At 47.4% G+C, this 24070-nt stretch overlaps 1 protein-coding gene and 2 long non-coding RNA genes across 9 annotated transcripts; 2 read left to right on the top strand and 1 right to left on the bottom strand.

Annotated features, from left to right (window-relative positions):
* Positions 1 to 2402: 2402 nt before the first annotated feature.
* On the top strand, positions 2403 to 11308 carry TEX48 (testis expressed 48). 5 transcript variants are annotated; one of them, XM_082697131.1, is made up of 8 exons: positions 2403 to 2455; positions 5171 to 5242; positions 7420 to 7526; positions 7747 to 7796; positions 7954 to 8051; positions 8226 to 8345; positions 9578 to 9706; positions 10690 to 11308. In XM_082697131.1, exons 5-8 carry the CDS (start codon positions 8048 to 8050, stop codon positions 10791 to 10793), a joined length of 357 nt encoding a protein of 118 aa, XP_082553257.1. In that variant the 5' UTR covers positions 2403 to 2455; positions 5171 to 5242; positions 7420 to 7526; positions 7747 to 7796; positions 7954 to 8047; the 3' UTR covers positions 10794 to 11308. The 5 variants fall into 5 exon arrangements, with proteins under 5 accessions (XP_082553257.1, XP_082553259.1, XP_082553260.1 ...); XM_082697130.1 differs by lacking the exon at positions 2403 to 2455 and adding an exon at positions 3366 to 3581; XM_082697133.1 differs by lacking the exon at positions 7420 to 7526.
* Positions 11309 to 12351: 1043 nt separating this feature from the next.
* Positions 12352 to 20271, top strand: LOC309847162. Of its 3 annotated transcripts, none has more exons than XR_014302346.1 (5): positions 12352 to 12366; positions 13028 to 13333; positions 14582 to 14768; positions 15436 to 15555; positions 16220 to 16615. It is a non-coding gene; the product is annotated as an uncharacterized lncRNA (long non-coding RNA). The 3 variants fall into 3 exon arrangements; XR_014302345.1 differs by lacking the exon at positions 12352 to 12366 and adding an exon at positions 18728 to 20271 and having other exon boundaries at positions 12375 to 13333; positions 16220 to 18144; XR_014302347.1 differs by lacking the exon at positions 12352 to 12366 and having other exon boundaries at positions 12989 to 13219; positions 16220 to 16610.
* Positions 17568 to 18729, bottom strand: LOC309847166. Its single transcript, XR_014302352.1, has 2 exons — positions 18622 to 18729; positions 17568 to 18407 (listed from the first exon to the last, which is right to left on the bottom strand). It is a non-coding gene; the product is annotated as an uncharacterized lncRNA (long non-coding RNA).
* Positions 20272 to 24070: the final 3799 nt, after the last annotated feature.

The raw sequence follows: 24070 nt of genomic DNA, 5'->3' as shown, positions 1-24070 counted from the left end.
CATGCATGGCTGAATTTATTCCTCACATCAACTCAATGGGTTGATTTTAAAGGTAAGGAAAGGAGGGGTCCAGGGGCTAAGAACTATGGTCAAGGTCATACAGCAAGCTAAGACAGACCCCTCACCTAGCAGTCTGACTCTATTGCCCATAACATACGGAATCACCAGATTCAACATCCACCCTCCCTCAATGTTGGCCAGTGTCTTAGTTCAAGAGTTCATGATTCTCTGCCTGGACCAAGAATCAGTAGGAGGAGCCTGCTGACTAGTCTCCTACCCCAGACCCAAAGGGAAGGAAGCAAGATATACCATATATCTTGGAATGGTAAATGACCCCAAACAGAACACAATCCCCAAGTTTCTCATGCAGAGAAATCTTAAAGTTTTTTGCCAACTTGCATAGACAAATGTTCAGTACTATAGGTGAAATAACCCAGTCTCCAGTTACGGGGATCCAATACGATATGTATTCACAATGGCATGTTACATAAAATACATGAATTTGGACATACTGCTATCCTCACCCACTTTCTGAAACAATTCACAGACAACTTTAACATCAGCCTTCATCTCACACAGCTTTCCAAAGTAAATTGTCTCCATTTCTTATTTGAAAATTAATGCTTTTGAACCCATTTATGACGCTGTCCCTGAAGAGCTAGAAGGACTCATCCATACATCATCAAGAAAATTTCGATTTTTTACATTTGCTCTATAGGTCAGTGGTTCTCAACACTGAAGGAGAATTAAAATCATACCGTATTTAAAAAGACAAGGAAGGGGTCCCTGGGTGGTTCAGTGGGTTAAGCCTCTGCCTTTGGCTCAGGTCATCATCTCAGGGTCCTGGGATCGAGCCCCGCATCAGGCCCTCTGCTCAGCGGGGATCCTGCTTCCCCTCTCTCTCTGCCTGCCTCTCTCCCTACTTGTGATCTCTCTCTCTATCTGTGTCAAATAAATAAATAATTTTTTTTTAAAAGACAAGTAAAGGTCAAAAAGATCATACTTTATTATAAACTTCAAAGTCCCTCAAAGACTAGATCTTCATCGTTCTCAACACAAAAAAGGGAATGATCACTATGCAGTGTGATAGAGGTGTTTGCTACTGCTATAATATTGTACAGTATTACAATATTGTAATAAATATTAAATAAATTTGAAAATGGTAAATTACAATTACATTACAGATATTCATGTATCAAACCAACATGTTCTAAACCTCAAGCTTACACAATGTTACATGTCAACTATATCTTAATTTTTTTAATTGGGGAGACTACCTGGGGAACTTTAAAAACTATCAAGGCCCACAGAGTGAGCTTACTGGCCTGGAGTGGACATGGGGTGTGACATTGTTTCAAGTTCCTCTCGTGACTCCAAGTACAGCCTGGGCTGAAAACCACTTGTTTACAGGCATCGAGATCTCCACCAAGTAGTTCTGTGGTTCTCGGTCTTGTTTAAACACAAGAATCGCCTGGAAAGTTTTGTAAAAATCCTGAAGCCCGGGTACCATTCCCCATTTCTCCCCCAAAAAAACTGATTTAGTTAGGTTCCGGGGCATTCTTACATTTCAAAAACACCTCAGTGGGATCTCATCTGCGGCCAGATTTGAGAATCTTCGACACTGTGTCTTAAGAGTATTGCTTTATAAGTGAGGTTCAAAAGGCTGTTTTACCCACCACCCAATACTTACAATGGTAAGGTCATGCCCCCCTCCCACATAAGTCCCTCCCCAATGACCCCATGACTACAGAACTGCATGGAATGGCTTGGCTAGTGTATCAGTGACTTCTGTAAGCATCCAAAGATAGCACTGATGGAGAATGCTTCAACCTAATTTGGCTTCTTCAAATAGTGCCTGGTTGTCCTAAATAAAGGAATCGGAAGAGTGCCCCTTAAGGTGAGAGATTTTGTGAGCACTCAAATACAAAGCGATTCTCCTTTTATCTGAGAAGATGTCGCTTTATTTTTGCACGTATTATTAACAATTATTTCTTGAACGCTTACTATAGCTAGCACCCTGCTAATTGTCTTTTATCTACCTGACCTCACTTCATCCTGAAAGTATACCTAGGACATGTAATCAGCATTATTTCCATTTTTGTAGAGTTGAAAGCTAAGAGGTCAAGTCCATTTGCCCAAGGTTAGCACCGAGCAGGTGCACAGAGACAGAAGGTGGACCCACATCTCTTATGTCCTACACTGTTCTGCCCCTCATGGACCAGCTGTCCTCGAGTGGCTTCCACGGGAGGCTTCTGTACGTCTGTTCCAGTGCCCAAACGGACACCACAGCAGAGAGCATGGCTTCATGGACAGAGGGCAGGACCACTGGAGAGAGGATCCACCGTCCTCCCCTCCTCCCTGATGTTGTGGTCCCGTCAAACCCCTCTGCTCCCAGCATTCCCTGGTTCACTGGCTCTGTGACATCACAGCCTCCTCTCTGCTCTGCCAGCTGCAGGTGAGTCAGCCTCAAAGGCTAGATCTGAGACCAGAAGGGGGTTTTCTGTACTTAAAGGGACAATGTCTCCATCATTCCTGGACTCCTTTGCTATAGGAAGCAGACACTAGCCCTAACTTGCCTTGACCCCACCATTTTAGTCTCTGGGCCCCCGTCTCTCTACTTGTGATGAATGAGCCCTAAGTGCTCCTCCAGCTCCAGAAGTCTTCCTGTTGGACCTCGTTGGGTCTGGCCCAAGTGCTATGAGTCACTGGACACCTGAGGTTCCCAGTCCACTGGGCAGAACCCAAGGGCCGTTTTCTTTGGCTCCTGTCTCCATCTAGAGGCGGGCAGTGGTAGTGCGGGAAGCATCGCACCGTCCCCCCCACCGCTAGCCTCAACTCCACACCACCGTGGTCCGCATCAGTATTTAACTTTAAGGTAACTTTTGCAACATACCAGGCAGCTGTGCTAAGCACTTTCCATCGTTAGTTAATCCTCGCAACTACCTTCTAGGGTAAATATGATTATCGTCATCCCCATTGTACAAATTAACAAACTGAGCCTTAAAGGAAGTAAAATTCTTGTAAATTTCATAGCTTAATAAGTAGTAGATCCTCAAGAATTATCCCCCAAAGAATGTGCCTGTAACTGCTACACTACCTTTCTTGAAAGCCTTTCCATTTCTGAAGAAGGCTCAAAAGTCCAAACTTTCTGCTACCGAGACTCAAAGGAGAAAGAGTTTGTGCTCCCCTTCTTTTTCTCATGAAATTGCTGGCTGGAGTAAAAGTATGGAAGGCATTAATGCTAGATTCAAACAAACCCACATTTAAACCCGTGCAGCACTGCTAATAGGGAACAATCTCCAGGCTGTTTGTACCTCTGCAAGCTGCTGTACAGAAAAGAGACCTCCATTCAGTGTGCGAAACAAAAACTGAATTTATTTCCAGTTCAACAAGGGAGAATCAGGCTTTTATAACAAAGTCAAAGCTAATGGTGGTCATACAAGGGGTTCCGGGAGATGGAGAGTTGATGCGAGGTGGCATTTCAGAGGCAGGATAGCTTGGGAATGGTGGGAAAGGGTACCTGCCATTGTGTTTCTCGTACTTTCAGGAGATTGGTCACCAAGGCAACATTTCATTAACAGGTGAGTTTAAAATGGGTTTCTGGAGATTAGCTGTTAACCGTGGTTACAGAGCAATCGGTCTTAGGAGAGTGGGAACTTCTTTTTTATTCTCAGCCAACCTCTTTTTTTCTTCCTCAACCAAAGCTTCACAAGAGACCCTCGGGGACTGTGCACATGTTCAACCACTGCTGTCCACTCTCCTTGAAGACACAGTTTCCCTTTTCCACCGACAGCAATCTGTCGTTCAGTCTGAGCATCAGCTAGCCTGATGTCTTTCAGTTTTCTCTCTGAATCTTCTACAGAGCTATATGTTGAGCCAGTGGCCCCAGGAGATCCTTTGGCTCTCTGGACCACAGCCACCAAATGCGGGGTAAACAATATTCATTTAAAAAGCATGGAGTTGGGGTGTCTGGGTGGCTCAGTGGGGTAAAGCCTCTGCCTTTGGCTCAGGTCATGATCCCAGGGTTCTGGGATCAAGGCCCAAGTCAGGCTCTCTACTCAGCAGGGAGCCTGCTTTCCCCTCTCTCTGCCTGCCTCTCTGCCTCCTTGTGATCTCTGCCTGTCAAATAAATAAATAAAATCTTTAAAAAAAAAAAAAAAAGCATGGAGCACTGGGTGTGATACATAAACAATGAATCCTGAAACACAAAAAATAAAGTTTAAATTTAAAAAAAAAGATAATAATTAAGTTTAATTATTGGATTAAATAATTAGATTCATTAAAAGAAGCGTCTGGAAGGCACTCCAGAATCATGATCCAGTTTCCTAGGCATGACCGAGAAAATAAATTTCCAATGATTCCTTGTGTCTGCTTTTGTAGCCAGGTTGCCTTTGTTTGGGGCTTAGAAACCCCACCTGTGGTGTGAATCCAGGTACACCATGAAGGGTTAGCAGAAGTGCCTCCCCTCTCTGATCCAAAAACAGGTATTCTGTTACCCACGGGAATTTGAGCTAAGGAATTGCAGCTCGTTGGTTGCGCTCCAGGGTTTGGGCTGTCTTATTTGCTGTGTCAGCCAGAGTGAGAGAAAAGGAGGACCTTGGGCTGTCCAGCTCCTATGGATGACCCTCTGACCTCAGAAGTCTGGTCCACCCTATCGGTATTTGATAGCCCGGAAGGGTTCCCTTCCTTCCAACACTATGTGAGACGGACACAGTCCACTGCGGGTGTTGGGCAGTTGTACACGTGGAATGGTCCAAGTACTCATCACACAGAATAGTCCTGGTTCCGGTTGGCATTGAAGACTGTGCTTTCCACCTAAGAAACCAATCATGTCAACAAGCAGTATTGTCTGTCTATATTTGTCAACAATTCCCCTTGAGAGTTGAGAGGAAGGGTAGGAATGTGTTGAATGCTAAGGTCTCCTCTGAGTGGCATCCCTGGAGAGAGTTCTTCCCACGGCTTTCTGCTCACAGTAAATACAAGGGTCTTTATCAACAGGCTTCACATTCTTTATGGACAGAGGAGTTTTGATTCTGGTTTATTTCAGGAGCCAACTGTTTTCTCCAAGAGGCCATTTCTGGTTAATCTTGGAGGACTCATTGAAGATGATCCTGAGATCTAAGCTGGCATTTCCCATTCCGATTTATTTTATCTAAGTTCCCTATTTTAGGTCTGAGTCTTTCACAAAGAGAGAGGGAAGCCTCCTTCTACTTAAGCTGTTGGTCTGCCCTAGAATTTCTTGGTAAGGGTCTTGAAGTCTATTACATTAAATCTCCTAGTAATTCATCTTGACTTTGTTTGCCATTTTGAATCTTTGCTCAATCTACCCAGAAGAGGAAGCCTTTTTAAATACTTTCAGATGGTACATTTTCTTTTTTTCTTCCCAAGTCCACTTTTTTGAGTTATGTGTCAGGGGGTTATTTAAATCTTCTGGCCTTTTCCATCCTGCTGCTCCTAAACATGTTTCCCCCTCTCTGAAGGTCAACCATTAAGTGAAGCAATGGGTACAAATATGGTGGTCAAGACGAGTGAGAATAACTAACAGAATCCTGAGTTCAATACAGCTGCTTTCTGTCATTCTGAAATTTGGAATGATTCTTAATCTTTGCCCTCAACTCCTCTGTTACGCAGGGTTTGAATTCAGCCTCTCAGGACCCACCTCCTGGTTTAGGGGGGTTTTGAGGGGATAGGGTATGATGTTGATTGTTCTTTTCTACAGAAATGAAGGGAATTTATTTAGGCAGTCACGGGAAGGAATAGAAAGAGTGTAAGTGGGTAGTAATGATAAAGCTGGGTGGAGAGAAAAAAGATGTAAAAAAAGTAGGTTTCAGAAGGTTTGAGTAGGAGTACTTTTCTTTTTTCTTTCTGAGGTCAGAACATACCAATCAAGGAAGCTCTCTCTACTGAATATTTGGTATTTTTGTCTTCTCTTTTTTTCTAGAGTCCCTTTGAAATCTCTTATTTTTGATGTTAAAGGTTTGCCATACTGCCCATAATTTCAAGTCACCTGGTGAAATTTTTCCTCTTATTGATATACGCACACACGTGAAGGGACATAGAGTGAGAGTGTCTATATGAAGCAGGGGTTTTTCCAAGAAGAGGCAGCAACTTTGGTGTAAATGAGACCATGACAAACAGGAGAGGACACACCACATTTGACCCCAGTTATGCGTAGTGGCTTGAATTCCATGCCCTAAGAGAGCCTAGAAGAAGCCATCTGGTCAATAACCTGGAAATCCTCACTCCAGAACATGCACCGAGGAAAGTGACCTTTCATTAATTAAGCTAACAAGAGAGATCAGGGGCTCATGAAGGTTTGTGGGAACCCAAGGCAGAGTTTTAACAATTACTTTATACCCACTGATCACCACCTAACAGACCTCCCACTATTAGTCCTCAGAGCTGATCTGTGGTGAAAGCTTGTCAGACCCATGCTTCCATTCCTTCCTTAGGAAACACTTCCTTCAACATTCAATATATGTGAGGCAATCTGGAACAAAGGAAAATCCCACGAGGCAAGAATTTACATGAACGAAACTGAAATTAAAGCAAGCAGCAGAATAAACATATTAATGGCAAGGATATTTGCTAAATGGTGCATTTCCAAAACAAAAGAGCTCATTGCCTTATATAAATTTCTATCTGTTTATAAATCCTGAGAAGATACAATAAGTTCATCAAAGAGAGCTCAAGGAAATATCAGAGCTCCAATCGTGTCGAAAAACTCACTTAGGGGGCACCTGGGTGGCTCAGTGGGTTAAGCCTCTGCCTTCGGCTCAGGTCATGATCCCAGGGTCCTGGGATCGAGCCCCACATCGGGCTCTCTGCTCTGAAGGGAGCCTGCTTCCTCCTCTCTCTCTGCTTGCCTCTCTGCCTACTTGTGATCACTGTCAGATAAATTAAAAAAAAAAAATCTTTAAAAAAAAAAAAAAGAAAAACTCACTTAGCAACAAATCCCAAAGACTGTTGGAGATGTGGGCTCACTGGAGGAACTCTTGAGTCCAAGGATCCTGCAAAATGGGGACACTCATATGTGTCTAGTCGGCTGGATGTATCTAGCCACAGTATAGAAATTGTGCTATTGTCAAATAGCATACGTGCCAGAAGTTAAAGATTTTGTATTAATTTAAGAGGTCAAGGGTAAAAGAAGCAAAAGATGTTAGGAGACTATTGGTCTAATTCATGCAAGAGATAATAGTGGCTTGGACCAGGGGAGAGCAGTAGAGAAATTGAGAAGCGAGTGTCCATGAGTGAGGCAGCTCACACAGCGAACTGGGTCTTGTGAGGGACATCCGCCAATACCATAGTAAGAATTTCCTAAAAGGGGGTCTAGCCAAAGAAGGGGGAGCGAGAACAGGAAGTATCCAGAGACAAAGGAGTTTGGGAGTAAAACAAGGTTTTATCATTCTGGACCAACAGAACCAGGAAGATCCATGAAGGCACCGTCTAGCCCAACTTCCTCTTCTCCTTGATGAAGCCCCTGAGGCTCAGAGATGCATGCGGATTTGCCCGCAGCCACTCAGCAAGTTCGTGGTGGAACCAGGACCTAAACCTGCAAGACTGAGCTTCATTGCATGTTCTCCTGGAACCTAGACCAGCTGGAATATTCTGGAGCTGATGAAACACATGAAGGGAAGGGAGAAGGGATGGAATGGCCATTGACTTGGCATTTATTGGCATTATTGTGTGCCAAGCACCATGGGGGGGGGGGTGACTTGTCACATATTTAACCCTTTACTTCTGCAGGCAGACTCTTCATTCCCACTTTCCCCATGAGAAGACTGAGGTTCCAGAAGGTTAACAAATCTACCCAAAGAATATGCACCTAGAAATGGGGCAGGGCATGTTTGTGGGTTGCCATAAGCTGGGATTTTGTGGTCAGGGGATTCTACCTAGAGTGCGAACACAGGTAAAGGACCAGCGTATTTCATCCACAGTCTTATGTTTATTTAGGAATCCAGGAACTGGGCTCCAAGTCAAGACCAGCTGATTCAACCAAGCGCCCCCTACAGGCAGAGCTGGCAGAGTAAAATTTCAACTCCTCTCCATGGGTGAGAAAATTTTGTAGAGAATGGGGAAAATCATTCTAAGAGAGGGCAACCTACCCAGAAGGGCGTGGGTCTTGGGAGCGGGGAAGGCTATTCTATCTTGGGAGAGCTTGACCCAGTATGACCCCCATCATGCTGAATTTCCAATGGCCCCCATTCCTTGACCTCCTCCAACAGCCCACCAAAACTTGGCCTCGAAGATCTTCTGCTTATGCTGCAGAGACTGTGAGGAGCCCCATGCCATGGATGACTCCAAGGTCCCCAGCCAAACCCAAGAGCATCAGCCATCGAACTTCAGTGGGTACCAGACAGGAACAACCCACCACCCACCTGACCTCTCTAGACCTCCTGTGTTCCTCCCCTTCTGCTGAGATTCCCTCAAATGTCCTTCAGCTTCTGAGTGCTAATTCCAACCTAAAATCAGATAGGGGCTTCCTAACCCAAACCCTTAAACAACAGGCAGGGAGACCCGTGAGGTGGCGAGGACAGTCCCATTAAGAGATGGAGCCATTCAACAGCAGGAGAGAAATTCTCGTGGCAGATTTTGCCAGAAATCCATCTGGAGGGTCTTTCAAATACTCCCCCTGGAAATTTCACAATAAAAACCCAGAACTTTAAAAATATTATTCCAAGATAATAGCCATGCTGGTGACTGAGCCCCTATTATGTGCAAGGCACATCTAGGCATTAGGGACCCAGCTGTGATCAGGTAAGTCCCCCCACTGTTTCAGAGTGGACGCAGGAGAACGGCGATATGATTTGATCCCCACAATAACTCTAAGAAGGGGACGTGATTACCCAAAATGGATGTGTCGTTTTGCAGCTCTGAAAACAGGCATAGGAGGAAAGCGATTTGCTGTGGTTATGCATTTGGTAAAGGATGGAGGGATTTGTTACAGGATACAGCTTAATCTTTTGCTCTACTTTTAAGAATTTAGAAGTCTGTATAAAAAAAAAAAAAGTCTTCTGTACAACCACATTCACCGTAACGGTATTTATGTAGTGGAAACAACTTAAACATCCCCCCCCCAAAAAAAATTGGTTAAATGACTCTTGAATTATCTGCAAAAGAGAATATTCTACAACCATTATTTCTTAAAATTTAGTGACTTGAGAAAAATGTTTCTGATACATCGTATATGAAAAAAAGTAGAATGTATACATGACATGTAGGATATAATGGGTTCTGTAAAAATACGCATGAGAAAAGATAGGAACTGTGATCACATCTGAAGAGATGGGTATTCGGGGCATTTCTATTTCTGCTTCATAGTCTTCGATAATTTTGTAGCTTTTCTGTAATATCCATTACAGATATGTACTCACATTTACAAACAGAGAAAAAGGTAAACTTCACGTTTTGGAAAAATTATATATTATTTTGAACCCAGCACGTATGTATGAGAGCAAACACTCAGCAGACCGGGCGAGGGAGACCCAGGTGGCCCCCACCCCATCAGAACCACAGTTTCACCTCCATCAATTCCCCTGACCCTCCCCGCCTAACGGTGTGGAATTATCACCATCAGGCTTGCAGAAGGGGGAGCTGGCCAGCAAGAGTTCCAAGCATGCTAAGGAAGCCTCCGGCTTGCCTTTGGGACAACCTCTGATGCACCCAGAAAAGAAAGCCTCTTACACCAGCAACAAAGAGTATGAAGGTGAGTCCCAAACAGGGGTCCTAATACAGACCAGGAACCCCCATGGTCCAGATGACTAAGTCCCACGGATATGTGAGCTAAGCCAAAGGGGGCAATAGGAGAGACGGGACCACTCCCACCAGGAAGCTGCAGTCATATTCTGAGACCTGCCTGCGTCATCTCTCGAGCTAGGAATTACATGAGGCGCTGCAAGTCTGGGAGGAAAGGACTTCTAAGTCTTCTAAGCTTGTGTCTGCGCTGGCCACTAGAGGGGAAGTCCCAAAAAGACAGCTATGCACCCCCAACCCCAGCCAGGTGCATGCCAGAAGATGCTTGTGGGCTAGAGGGTAGTTCAGCAGGGGGCAAAACACCTCAGGGTCATGGAAGAAGGACAGAAGCCCAGTCCAGGAAGAAAAAACAAGTCCACATGGTTGTGCACCAACACTACTTGGGTGACCAGGCTTAGCTTACTAGCACCCTGGGAGGCTGGCCGCTGAGAGTCAAGGACCAGCCCCACGCAGGCATCACAGAATTCTCAAAACAACTACACCTCCCTTGCAAACAGTTTCACAGAAAGTCCAATTGCAATTAAAGGCCAGAGGGGTTTCTCCTGCCCTTGAATCCAAGGTAGGGCCTGGGAGACCGTCGAGCTCCGCCCGCCCTCCTTGTGCCTCCCAACCCCCACAGGGCTCTGTGGAACAGTTTAAAAACCCACCTCCCATTGTATAGAAAAGACTGGGGCCCACAGGGAAAGGGACTTCCCAAAAGTCCATTGGGAAGTAAGGTTGGTGTTAGAAGCAGGTTGGGCCCTTGAATACCCCAATGAACCTATGGACACATGTCCCTATCACAAAGGACTTCTGAGTCCCAGCCTGGGGTCCACGTGGCTCACCCAGTATTTCAGAATCTGATCGTGCTCAGGGCTGGAGGTGACCAGGATGGGCCATCCAAGCCCAATGCAAAGGTTCCACCCAGCATCATAATTTCTTCCTTTCTTCTTTTAGAATGGAATACACGTGTGTGCCCAAGAGGTTTTTACAAGAGAAACCTAAACCGCTACTCTCAGGACCACTGGCCATTCCAGCCATGCCACATAGGGAGACCCTGACCATTCTAGTCCGCAGCTCCCAAGCAGGCGTCCAGGACTGCATGCTGCTGGAGGGGCTCCGGGAGGAAGGGGGCGGTGAGCGGGGGCCATGAAGACAGATTCAGAAACTCCCCCAGAGGAGGAGAAGATGTCTGAGCCACCTCTGAGCCACCGGTAAGAATTCCTTGGGCTCCTGAAAAAGCCACTGTGGGGGGAGCTGCTTCCAATTAAAGCCCTTGGTGATATCACGGGACTGCGTCTCCTCCTTCCCCCTCCTCACCAGGGAGTAGCTCTTTCAAAGACCTTACTGTTTTTACATACATGGTCCCATCTAAGCTAAAACAAAACATTTAATCCTTATGGATAGAATTTTTTTCATCGGGAAATTATCTCTTTTTTTAAGATTTTATTTATTAGAAAGAGAGAGAGAGCAGGAGCAGAGGCAGAGAGAGAAGCAGACTCCCCACTGAGCAGGGAGCCCAACAGGGGCTGGATTCGAAGACCCTGGGATCATGACCTAAGCTGAAGACAGACACTTAACCCACTGAGCCACCCAGCCCCCCCCCCATTTTGAAATCATCTTGAACTTACGGGAAAGTCGCAATAGGGACAAAGAACCCATTTACCTTTTGCCCAGATTTCACAATTGTTTACACCTCCCCCGCTTGCTCTAGCCTGTCTTTTCTCTCTTCCTGTTAGTTTTTTCTGCACTACGTGACAGCGAGTGGTGCACATCAGATCCCACCACCCCCAAATACTACAGTGTGCATTTCCTAAGAACAACGATATTCCCTTACATAACTTCAGGACAGTTCTCAAAAACATGAAATTCAACACTAATATACTATTATCATCAATTGCCCCCCAATGTCTTCCAGCTGCTTTGATACTCAGTACAGGATCGAATCCAATATTATGAGTCCCATGTCATCATGTCCTCTCCGTGTCTTCTAATCTGGAACAATTCTGTTCTCCACGAGTTCCCCATTTCTGAAGCACACAGACATGATTGTCTTATAAAGCATTCCTCAATTTGTGTTTGATATACCAGTTTTGCCTGTGTGGCAGGAAGGTCACAGAAGGGACACTGCATCCTATCAGGAGACACATGGTGGAGGTAGGTCCTGCCACTGGTGACCTTAACTAGATCCCTTGTTTAAGGTGGTTTTTGCTGCCAGCCTTTTCCACGGCAAATGACTGTCTTTCCCTTTGGAATGAATGTGTCATTTGGGGAAAGATTCTGTGAGTCTCCCATTGCTCATTAAACTTTCGCTCACTAGTTTAAGTGTCTAGAACACCACCACCACCACCACCACCACCACCCCCCCCCCCCCCCCCGCCGAGAAGAACGTGCCCAGCTAGCATACTATTCTAGGATAGATAAGAGATGCATGAGGCAGGACCACCGAGCCAATCTGCTGGGCATGGTGGAGATCACGGCATTGCGGACAGAGGGCAGGACCACTGGAGAGAGGATCCACCGTCCTCCCCTCCTCCCTGATGCTGTGGTCCAGTCAAACCCCTCTGCTCCCAGCATTCCCTGGTTCACTGGCTCTGTGACATCACAGCCTCCTCTCTGCTCTGCCAGCTGCAGGTGAGTCAGCCTCAAAGGTTAGATCTAAGACCAGAAGGGGGTATTTTTGTACTTAAAGAGACAACGTCTCCATCACTCCTGGAAGCAGACACTACCCCTAAATTGCCTTGACCTCACGGTTTGTCTCTGAACCCCAGCCTCCCCACTTGTGCTGAATGAGCCCTAGGGACTCCTCCAACTCCAGAAGCCTTCCTTTTGGACCTTGTTGGGTCTTTCTAGGTCTGGCCCAAGTGCTATGAGTCACTGGACACCTGAGGTTCACAGTCCACTGGGCATAACCCAAAGGCCTTTTTCTCTGGCTCCTGTCTCCATCTAGAGGCGGGTAGTGGGAGTGCAAGCAACATCGTAGCCACCCTGCCCCAGCCTGCATCTCTCCTACATCATCCCCGGCCGGCCATTATGAAACACTTACCACGTGCCAGACACTGAGCTAAGCTCATCACACCTTTACACCACCCAATCCTCACACAACATTCTGGAGTAGGTTTTACCATCCCCATTTTACAGATAGGAAAGCTGAGGTTCATGGAGTTTAAATTGCTGTAAATGACCCAGCAAGGTGAGGCAAGAATTACATTCCAACTTATCTCAGTAATAAAATGTACACTCTTAACTGCTACACCGCTCTGCCGAGCTTCAGGGGAGCCTTTCCCCTTAAAAGCCTCCTGCCATCAACTCTCCAGGAAGGAGATGGTATTTCTGAACATCTCTCTGCCCCTGGAAATGCCAAGGTGAGGCCCTGGACCACAGAGCCTCGGGAACCAGACAAAACTACATTAAAACCCCAGTTGCTCCTCTTGGCTGTGATACCCGACAGGCACTTTCATGGGGCTTCATTCCACCATCTGAAAAGGTAAATGAGCTCAGAGATGTCGAAGGACCTGCCCAAGAAGCACAGTGAGGGTCAGTGTCTGGGATCCTGTGGCTCTTCCTCCCGCCCTGTTAACTTCCCACCGGGGACAATGAGGCCAGTACAGAATCAGGATGTTTCTATCCATTTCTACGAGCAGGGAATACGACGTCTGTTCGTGGAAAGGACAGTAGGGGTAATGGTGTGTCTATCGTCCAGCAGTCAGAGAGGGCTTGCATGTGGACTCCAGTCACACTGAGAGAGAACTCACTCTGTGCAAAGCCCTGTGCTTGGTGCTGGGATGCAAAGGTGAATTGGATGCATCCCTGCACCCCCCCCAACCAGAGAGCGAGAATCTCTCGCTCATGTTCACTACCATGTCCTTCACCTAGTGCCTGGCACCAGTTGTCAACAAATACATGCAGGACAAGTTTTAGATTAGAGTCTAGACTCTCACAACTAAGCAGCTAGTGAAAACAGCTTCCAGTCAACAAATATTGATTGAACACCTGCTATGCGCTTATGCAAAGAGAGACAATGGCCATGACCCACAGAAGCCCAGGGATCTGTGGGAACACAAGAGGCCCCTAATCCCTCCTGGCTGGAAGAGATGGCTTCCAGGAGGGAGCAGCCCCTGAGCTGAGTCTCCAGGGGAAGAGTGAGGGAGTAAGAACACGGAGGTGGAACAGCTTGTGCAAAGGCCCAGTGGTGACACACTGAGAGCACGTTCAAGGTGCTGCCGGAAGCACCTACAGCTGGAGGGCCAGGAGCCAGGCTGGGAGAGAATGAGGCTGGCAGAGCTGGCAGGGCCAGACCACAAAGTAGTTTCAAGTAGTAGAACAGGGGATCCAGTGAGGGACGGAGGCTGAGGATGATGATGTGGGATTGGCACAGGAGACAGATCGGCTTGTAGGTGAGCCAGGGGCCGGCAGGGAAGCTGTGTCAGGAGGGTCCCCGCCAGGGCAGGGGGCGGAGGTTGGCAGACAATGGAGGAGATATTCATGAGGTAGGATCACAATGCCTTGATGAATGACTGAATGTGGAAGGAAGGGGAGGCAGGGGCCAGTGCGGGGGAGGGTGTCCCCTTTTCTGACTCCACACAAAGCGAACAGTGGGACCTGATCCCCAAACAGGGGACATGGGAGGGAAAGAAAGAGTTCATTTAGGGGAATAAGTAGGGAGAAATCAATAGGAGAGATAGGCCTAAATAGGGGGAGAAGTCCTCACGAGAAAAGGTGACTTCTACTCCAGGCCTTGGGGGAGGGGAGGGATGAGTTCCGTGGATCTCCAGGGAAGGGCATCCCAGGCCAAAGGTGCAGCTGGGACAGAAGGAAGGGGAGGGTGAAGGTAGCGCTGGGATTATAGATTTTTTTCAGGGGAGGATCAGAGAAAGACTTCGACTTTGATTCTATGATCTGCCACGGGGAGACTTCGAGCAGAGGTGAGACATGACGTGACTTACATCCTAAGAGAATACTGCCATGCTGACACTAATGAAGACCAGGGCAGAAGAAGCGGGGACACCAGTCAGGAGGCCATTGCAATGACCCAGGTGAGACAGGGTGGTGGCCGGGAGAGGTGCGAAGTCAGTGCCCAAGGGGGAGGCCCTGGAATGAACCCAACATTCAGGGAGTAAATACAGCCACCATGATGGAAATTCCCTGGAGTGGGTCTTTGGCTAGAGGGAAAGAAAGATGAGGACAGGAGAGGACCAGAGGACTAGAAGAGAGAAAGAAGTTTGGGAATAAGACAAGGATGTACAACTTTGGGTCATCAGAGCTTGGAGGTATCCTTGGAAAAATGGTGCAGCCCAACCACTGCTTGTTAGATGGGTGCCTAGGCCCAGAGATAGACATGGATTAAGCCCAAAGCCACATAGCAAATTAGTGGCAGAGCCAGGGCTTGAACCAGCAAGACTGAGCTGTGTTATCAGCTGATCTGCTGATTCAACAAGGCACCCCTACAAGTAAAGACCGGCAGGGTCAAGGCTCCAACTCCTTTCTATGGGTAAGACAACCGTGGACAGGAGAGGGAGGCCTGGTCAGACATAGGTAGGCCTGCACATAGCAGCCCCAGGGAGCTACAGGAGGTTTGGGAGGGGAAGGGGCTTGAAACCTTGGGAGAGGCTGGCCCTGTATGACCCAGCGCTTAAATAACAATGGGCTTCTGGGACTGGGGCTACAGAGCCAGAGCCGCAATGCCCTTTCCTCTTCCCACAGCCCATCAAGACATGGCGTCAAAGATCTTCTGTTGTTGCTGCCAGACCAGCGAGGAGTCCTCTGCTACTATTGTCTCACATAGTACAAGGATATCCCAGCAGCCTCAGCCACGGACCTTCAGTAGGTCCTGGGAGGGGACATGTGGTAGCGGGCGAGGACACCGGACTTCCCTCACCGGGCTTCGGTCTCCCCAACCACCCCCTGCTGGGACACATCAGATTTCTTTCAGTCGTTGAGGGGTGTGAGACTTGTTACCCAAGCCCATAGCAGTGTAGCCTAATGATTATTTATTAGATATGAGATACTACGTAAGCCCACTGGTGTTGGTCCTACACACTAGTTAAATTGAACTAGCTGAACTTGAGCATGTCACTGACCCTCTCTCTCTCTGACCTTCAGCACCCTTCTTTACAAACTGGGGAGAATGAGAGTACATTTCCTACCTTTCAGGCTGTTGGGAGGACGAGGTGAGCCAACCTATAGACGTGCCTAGAATATGGCCCCACAAGGAGAAGGCACTCCACAGACGCCGACTGGCTGTGTTCTGGGCAGGTCCAGCGAGGCTCTGCGAATGTAACAAGTAACCACAAAATCTCACTCACTCAACCCAACTTGGGGTGTTTTTAGCTCCAGCAAGCAGAACTTCTTTTTTTTTTTTTTTTTCTTTTTTAAAGCCATCCATAACATGAGCTGTCCCCACGTGGGATGTGACCCAGACTGTTCATCCACCCGTAACCCAAAGCCTTTACCGAGGATCGACCAACCTTTTCCTTCCTCCTTTCAGATCTAAACACAAATCCTCGCAAGAATGATCTCCAAAAGAGATACGTACACCATCCCGCCGACAAGTGGATGCTGAAAGCGTGCAATCTCAGGAGACCCTGACATTTCTAGAAGGCGGCCCCCATGCTGTGCGGCTGCCTGAGCGGCTCCTCCGGGAGGACGAGTGCGGTGAGCAGGAGCTATGAAGATGGATTCGGAAACTCCCCTGGAGGAGAAGACATCTGAGCCACCCCTGGGCCACCACCGCGAGTCACTGCGGCCACTGCGTGAGGAGCTGCGTCCAATTAAAATCTCTCGTTGCATCGCAGGACTGTGTCCCTCCTTTCCCTTCCCCCAGCCCTGCTTCTGAGATTCTTTTGAATGTGGAGCAATTAGAACCAGGTATCTCTTGTAAAAGAAATGTGGTCTAATCATTCTCAAAGGCTCTCAGTCACTCCTAACCAACCCAGCAAGGAGGTGCTTAGGAGAGGCTGGGGAGAGCTAACAGGTGGCTCTAAATGGACACTGTAATACATTTTGAGAGCTTGAGGGCACCACTGTCATCTGCTATGTGACTCCACTTGGTGCTCAGAGCCGTAGTGAACAGTGGGGCAGGTTGTGCACAACTCTGTTACCGACCAACAGCCCCGGAGCAATGCATCGCTGGTGCAGAGCGACCAAGATGTTTGAAGAAACGCAGAGCACGCAAACACAAGTCACATGTCGGCAACCCCACGTGGCTCCGACTTCAGCCAGTGAACCAGCACAGAAGCATACCACCTCCACCTAACAGGACAATCGGGGGGAGCAAATGAATGGGCAGCATGTGGCAACCAACTTGGGGTTTGAGGGAAGGTTTCCTGGAAGAGATGGCTGCTTGAGTTTTCTGAGCGTTGAAAGCAAGCAAACAGGAGGGGAGATGGTATTCCAGAAGGGGGGAACAAAATCAACGATGTTGGAGAACAGAGGCAGAACGTGGTAAGGTGTGAGGGTAGCCACCTTCCATGTTTGGAATGACCCGAGTAAAAGCCTGAGCCAGGGTGGGTTGGGAGGAAAGCGGGGCAGGGGCTCATTAAAAGCTCCCTGGGAAGGAGGTCGGACCCTCTCCTGAGCATGATGGGGGCACCAGAGATGAACAAAATGACATAGCCCTAGTTCTGATTTTTTGCAATATGGACATGGTGAGCTGTTAAGAAGAGAGCTGCTCTGACTAGCTCTCCCTGGGCTGGCCCCCACTTCAGAGAAGACAGAAAGAAAATGATATCTTATGCCCTAGCACTGCGGACGAAAATGCACGCCTACGATGGAAAGCCCATCCTGGCTGCAATTTAAAGGACAGAGATCTGAAGGAGCATGTAAAGTCTGCCGTGTCACTGCTTCTTCCGAGTGCTTTATAAATATCCACTCCCCGAGCATGATAACCCAACAAGGTTAGTACGAATAGGGCGCTGGTTTTACAGACTAGGAAACTGAGACACGAAGAGCTTACAGAAGTCTCTGAAGGTTACGCTAAAAGCAGTGGCACAGGTGAACCTCGAACCCAGGAAGCCTGATTCTGGCGTTGGGCCCTCTGAGCCAGTTATGCTGCCCTTCACAGTGACGGGGGAGAGACGTCCAGGCATTTCTCTTGGCTCCCAAACGGACTATTGACATTGCCTGCTCTTCGAATAGAGAGCAGGGCCCTGGAGATCTTTTTCCTTTGGCAACTGGTGCAACATTAAGCTTTGTCAGTAGAAGGCACTGGAGACACTGGAGGAAGAAGGGCTTTCCCTCCTGGTTCTGGTGCTCATCTTAGCCCGCTCCTGCAGCCCACACTGTGCCTCCAGTCATGTGATCTTGGTTGTACGTGTGGCTTCCCGAGCACCCAGTTCCTGCTGTGCAGAAGGTTCTCCAACTTCAGGCTCCTGCAGTGAAGACAACTTTCCAGCACCCAGATCCTGCATGGTGGTAAGTAGTGCTTAGCAGGTCAACACCTTCTCCCAGTGCCCACCGACAAACTGGGAAGTACCTCCTCCTCTCTGTGATAGCTTTCCCTGGCCCCTTAAAGTGTAGATTTCTAGAACATTCTATCAACTCAGCAACTCACAGGTTTCTGTGCACCCAGGAAGCCACAGTTATGTCCTTCCCAACAAGGTCCAGATTTCAGCTGGGGACGGGGTGTGGAGGGCTCTCCCTTCAGGGTGGTTTCCACCCAAAGGGGGGGGGGTTGCCTAGCTGTTCCTCCCACATGCTCTTCTTTTTTTTTTTTTTAAGATTTTATTTATTTATTTGACAGAGAGAAATCACAAGTAGATAGAGAGGCAGGCAGAGAGAGAGAGAGGGAAGCAGGCTCCCCGCTGAGCAGAGAGCCCGATGCGGGACTCGATCCCAGGACCCTGAGATCATGACCTGAGCCGAAAGCAGCGGCTTAACCCACTGAGCCACCCAGGCGCCCATCCCACATGCTCTTCTATATTCTTTGGCATCTCTTGACTTCTTACCTACCCATCCATTATTCAACTTCCCTGTTATACTTAATCATTCTTTCTAGAGAACTTCCCATATTCAAATGACCATGTAGTTTTTGCCTTCTGATTGGACCCCAACTGCCACAAACACCTCAGGAGAGGAGGCCAGGGCAGTCAGCCAGTGACATGGCCTGAACTTAGGCCAGCAGCCCCGGGATGGAGAGGAGAGTCCTGAGTTACTGTCAATTTCTCAGGCAAAGCTGGCCAGTTCCTGACTCAGAGCCACCCAGAGAAGAAGATTCTGGGAAAGGAGGTTCTGGACTTCTTCTGCCACCCAGAGAACTGAGATGGGAGGTGGGCTTAAGACCAAGTTGACAGCGCACGGAAGATCATTTCATCCTGCCCTAGGTCAAGCTGTAGGAGCCTATGGGATGTCTAGGGGCCACCACCGGAAGGGCACTGGAAATACATAGCCGGAAAGGATAAAAGAACAATGGCGGAAGGAAGCAGGAGGGCTTGCCAACTGTGTGTGAGTAACCAGCTCACTAGGCTGGCGCTCCCCCACCACTGGGGGAGACTCCCCAGGAGCGTCAGTCGGGTGGGAAGAGCGCTCCCCTGGGGCCTCTTTATCCCTGGTCCTTTTCTGCTGCCAGTGGTCGCACTGCACACCCAGGACCCACCCTCTGAAGCAGATTCTTATCCTATCTGTTCCTCCCCCCCTGCCATGCCAGGGGCTCATCCTCTTTCCCCAGGGAGCCGCCAAAGCACTTCCTGCTTTGATCATTTCGGTCTCCCCAGAGGGATGAGAAGGGGCTCACATCTTAGGGGCTTGTCAGAGGGTTCTTGGCCTCAGGGTGATCTCTTTCTTTGAAAGATTTTCAAATAATAACGTAAAAATAATAACAGAACCCACAGCTGGATTTGACCTCGGACTGTGGCAGACTAGCTTGTATCAGACCAACCCTCCTGCTGAGAGCAGCTTAAAAAGCTGTAGTTTGCGGGTTTGGTTGTTGTGGGGTTTTTTTGAGTTTTCTTACATCTGTTTGAATGCATCGGAGAGCTCCCAGTGCAGTGAGGAGTTGGACCAACGTCCTGGAGAGAAAGAAGTACAGAGGGAACAAATACACACTGAGTGTCCTGACCTTCTCCAGGCACCTGCCAATTCCTAAGCAGAGCCTAAGAGGCTGAAAAGCTGGGATGAACCTTCAGCAGACTCACAGATTGGGGTAACCAAAATTGAAGGTTGAAGGCTCACCCTGCAGGAAGAATTCACTCTAAAGGAGAAGTCCTGGTTATAAAAGTTTAAAGAACAAACAAACAAGGAAGAAAACAGATTTTATCCCTGAAGGGGAAGTCAGGGCTATCCAGAAATAGACCAGGCCTTACTAAGACTGAAACCCGGAGTCAAATCTACCCCAGCCCGACTTTTCTCAGGAGCAAAAGTAAATCCACTCTAAAAGAATACCCAAAGTCTTGTGTATTTCTTCAAATCGTTCAGTTTTTAAAGAGTCTAGCACTCAATCAAAAGATACCAAGAACACCATAAGATAAGAAAAGATGGGGGCGCCTGAGTGGCTCCGTGGGTTAAGCTTCTGCCTTGGGCTCAGGTCATGATCTCAGGGTCCCCGCATCGGACTCTTTGCTCAGCAGGGAGCCTACTTCCCCCTCTCTCTGTCGCTGCCTTCCTCTCTGCCTACTTGAGATCTCTTTCTGTTAAATAAATAAATAAATAACATCTTTTTAAAAAAAAAGAAAAGACCAATTACCTAAAAAGCAAATGAAACACCTTTTACTGAAGAACCAGAAACTGGAGTCAGCAAACATCCACTTTAGCATATTGAAGAAAGGGGCACCTGAGTGGCTCAGTCAGTTAAGCATCTGCCTTTGGCTCAGATCATGATCCCAGGGTCCTAGGATCAAGCCCCACATTGGGCTCTCTGCTCAGTGCAGAACCTGCTCTTCCCTTCTAACTCCCCCATGCTTACGTTCCCTCTCTCCCTCTCTCTCATAAATAAATAAAATCTTTTGAAAAGTAACTAACTAAATAACATACGGAAGAGAATAGGTGACAAGATGGGTAATTTCCTCCGAACACTGTAACCTGTATTAAAAAGTCAATTAAACATTTTAGGACTGGGGACGCCTGGGTGGCTCAGTGGGTTAAGCCGCTGCCTTCGGCTCAGGTCATGATCTCAGGGTCCTGGGATCGAGTCCCGCATCGGGCTCTCTGCTCAATGGGGAGCCTGCTTCCTCCTCTCTCTCTCTCTGCCTGCCTCTCTGCCTACTTGTGATCTCTCTCTGTCAAATAAATAAAAATAAAATCTTTAAAAAAAAAAAAAAAAAAAAAAAAAAACATTTTAGGACTGGATCCCAGGCAAGCTGAAATGAATTCAACTGAAAGGCTTAACAACCGATGGTAACACAAAGGAGGGCGGGAGGAATGAGGTAGAGCGCACCACTAGAAAAACGTTCAGACTGAAAAAAAAGAAAAAAGAAAAAAAGCCAATGTTCAGGCTGAATCACAAAGAACCAAAAGCATGGGAAACGCCAAGAGCCATTGAGATTTAGAGAAAAGGTGTCAGACACATGGCAGGAGAGATGAGAGAGAGGAGGTCAAAGCTACAACAGAAGAAGCCAGCCAGGTCAGGAATTCCAAATGCCTGGGGAGCCCCAGCAGGAGAGAGAGAAAGGAAGCTCCGTCTGAGTGCAGGTACCACCCCTGCCCAGGCCCCCAGCAGATAGCAGATCTGAACAGCCATGGACAGAGAGCTAAGTTTGCAAATGCAAACAAGGAAAGCCACGGACATCTTCCAAAGTTGGTGTGGTTGTGGGGCTTTTTTCACATCTTCCAAAGTTTTAAAGAAAATAGCGCCGTGCCCTAGAATTCTTGAGGCACCATGAGTATGTTTCAAAATTCAAGACAAAACAGAGGCTTTCTGGCAAACAGAAACTCCACCTGTCACCCGAGGATCTGTTCTGGAAGGAAAATGCCAAAGGTAGTTCTAAACGTATGCAGTGCTCTCCTGGACTAAAGAAAAATTCCAAAAGTAGCTCCGGGAAAAGGAGGAGTCATGGATACATGTGTGGAAATGCAGAAAGACACAAAGTAAGAAAAAGGTAATATAAAGAGTAATGAAAAGTAAACACAGGGATAAATCTAAATGAGTGTTGGCTATGAGCTATGTAATAATGTCTGTAGTGATGTCAGACAGAGAACTGAGGGGCGCCTGGGTGGCTCAATCCGGTAAGCATCTGCCTTCAGTTCAGGTCAGGATCCTGGGGTCCCAGAGTTGAGCCCCGCATGGGCTTCCCCCCACTCCCACCCGCTTGTGCTCCCCCTCTCTTGCTCTCTTTCTCAAATAAATAAATAAAATCTTTTTTTTAAAGAAAGAAATATCTTTTTTTTTTTAAATATTTTATTTATTTATTTGACAGACAGAGATCATAAGTAGGCAGAGAGGCAGGCAGAGAGAGAGGGGAAGCTGGCTCCCTGTCGAGCAGAGAGCCCGATGCAGGGCTCCAGCCCAGGACCCTGAGATCATGACCTGAGCCGAAGGCAGAGGCTTTAACCCACTGAGCCACCCAGGCGCCCCTCAAATAAATAAATAAAATCTTAAAAAAAAAAAAAAGGGCAGAGAATTGACTCTTTTTAATCCCACATATCCACAGGAAGGGCACCTTAACTACAAAAACACAGATAAATTGAAAGTAAAAGATGCACAAATATATACTGTGTAATCTCTAATCCAAAGAAAGCTCATGTGTCAGACAGAGCAGATTTTAAGGCAATAATCTAATCAAGATAAGGAGGGACACTGTATAAAGGCAAAAGGGACAACTCACTGGGAAGTTCTAACAATCCTACATTCGTCTGCATGTGACAACAGAGCGAGACTCGGCGGAAGTGAACTAAGAGATATGTTCACCTAAAAACATATACATAATTGTTCACAGCAGCATTATTCACAGAAGCCAAAAAGTAGCAACAACCCAGCTGAAGAAGGATAAACAAAATGGGATATAGCCATGTAATGGAATATTATTCAGGAATAAGGAATTAATCATCAACCATAAAGCATGACACATGCTATAACAAGGAGGGATCTTGAAAATATCGTTACTGCTAAAAAAAAAAAAAAAAAAATCTGACACAAAAGGACATAAAGGTGTGATTTCAGGGCGCCTGGGTGGCTCAGTGGGTTAAGCCACTGCCTTCGGCTCAGGTCATGATCTCAGGGTCCAGGGATTGAGTCCCGCTTCGGGCTCTCTGCTCAGCAGGGGGCCTGCTTCCCTCTCTCTCTCTCTGCCTGCCTCTCTGCCTACTTGTGATCTCTGTCAAATAAATAAAATCTTTAAAAACAAAAAAAGTGTGATTTCATTTATACGAAATGTCCACAAGGAGAAAATCCAGAGACAGAAAACAGATCAGTGGCTGTCAGGGAGAAGGGATACGGACGGGGAATGCCTACTAATGGGTATGGGCTTTGGGGTGGGAGGGGCAAGGAAGGTGATGAAAATGTTCTAGAATTAAATAGTTGTGATGGTCAGGCAATCCTGTGAATATACTGAAAACCACTGAACTGCATACTTTAAAACGGTGAGTTCTGGAGGGCGCCTGGGTGGCTCAGTTAAGTGTCAGACTCTTGGTCTGGGCTCAGCTGGTTCTCAGAGTGATGACATCAAGCCCTGCACTGGGCTGCTCATCGGCATGGAGTCTGCTTGGGATTCTTTTCCTCTGCCCCTCCCCTCACTCATGTGTGTGCCCATTCTCTCTCTCTTCTGGAATAAATAAATATTTAAAAGAGTGATTTTTAGGGGCACCTGGGTGGCTCAGTGACCTGGCCTTCAGCTCAGGTCATGATCTCAGGGTCCTGGGATCAAGCCCCACATCGGGCTCTCTGCTCAGCAGGGAGCCTGCTTCCTCCTCTCTCTCTGCCTGCTCGCGATCTGTGTCAAATAAATAAATAAAATCTTTTTTCTAAAGATATTTTTTTATTTATTTGACACAGAGAGGACACAAGTAGGCAGAGGGGCAGGCAGAGAGAGGAGGAAGCAGGCTCCCTGCTGAGCAGAGAGCCCGATGTGGGGCTCGATCCCAGGACCCCGGGATCATGACCTGAGTCGAAGGCAGAGGCTTTAACCCACTGAGCCACCTAGGTGCCCCAAAATCTTTTTTTTTTTAAGCGATTTTTATGCTATGGGAATTAGATCTCCATTTTTTTTTTTAAACAATGTAATAAAAACAATGTGTCAGAAGTAAAAGGCAAACAATGTACCATTATACTTGGAGATTTCCCTCCCCCAGTCATGGATAGAACAAGCACACCGTAATGGGAAAGGACACAGAGCTGAACAACCCAGGTCTGAGCCTGCTCTGGCAGACACGGGGAGCCAAGAGCACAAAGCAGCGGCAGGGAAACATGATC

This window comes from Mustela nivalis (assembly GCF_964662115.1).
Source record: "Mustela nivalis genome assembly, chromosome: 13".
NCBI lineage: Eukaryota > Metazoa > Chordata > Mammalia > Carnivora > Mustelidae > Mustela > Mustela nivalis.
The sequence above is the reverse complement of the archived record's forward strand: the minus strand, read 5'-3'. Positions and strand labels throughout refer to the sequence as shown.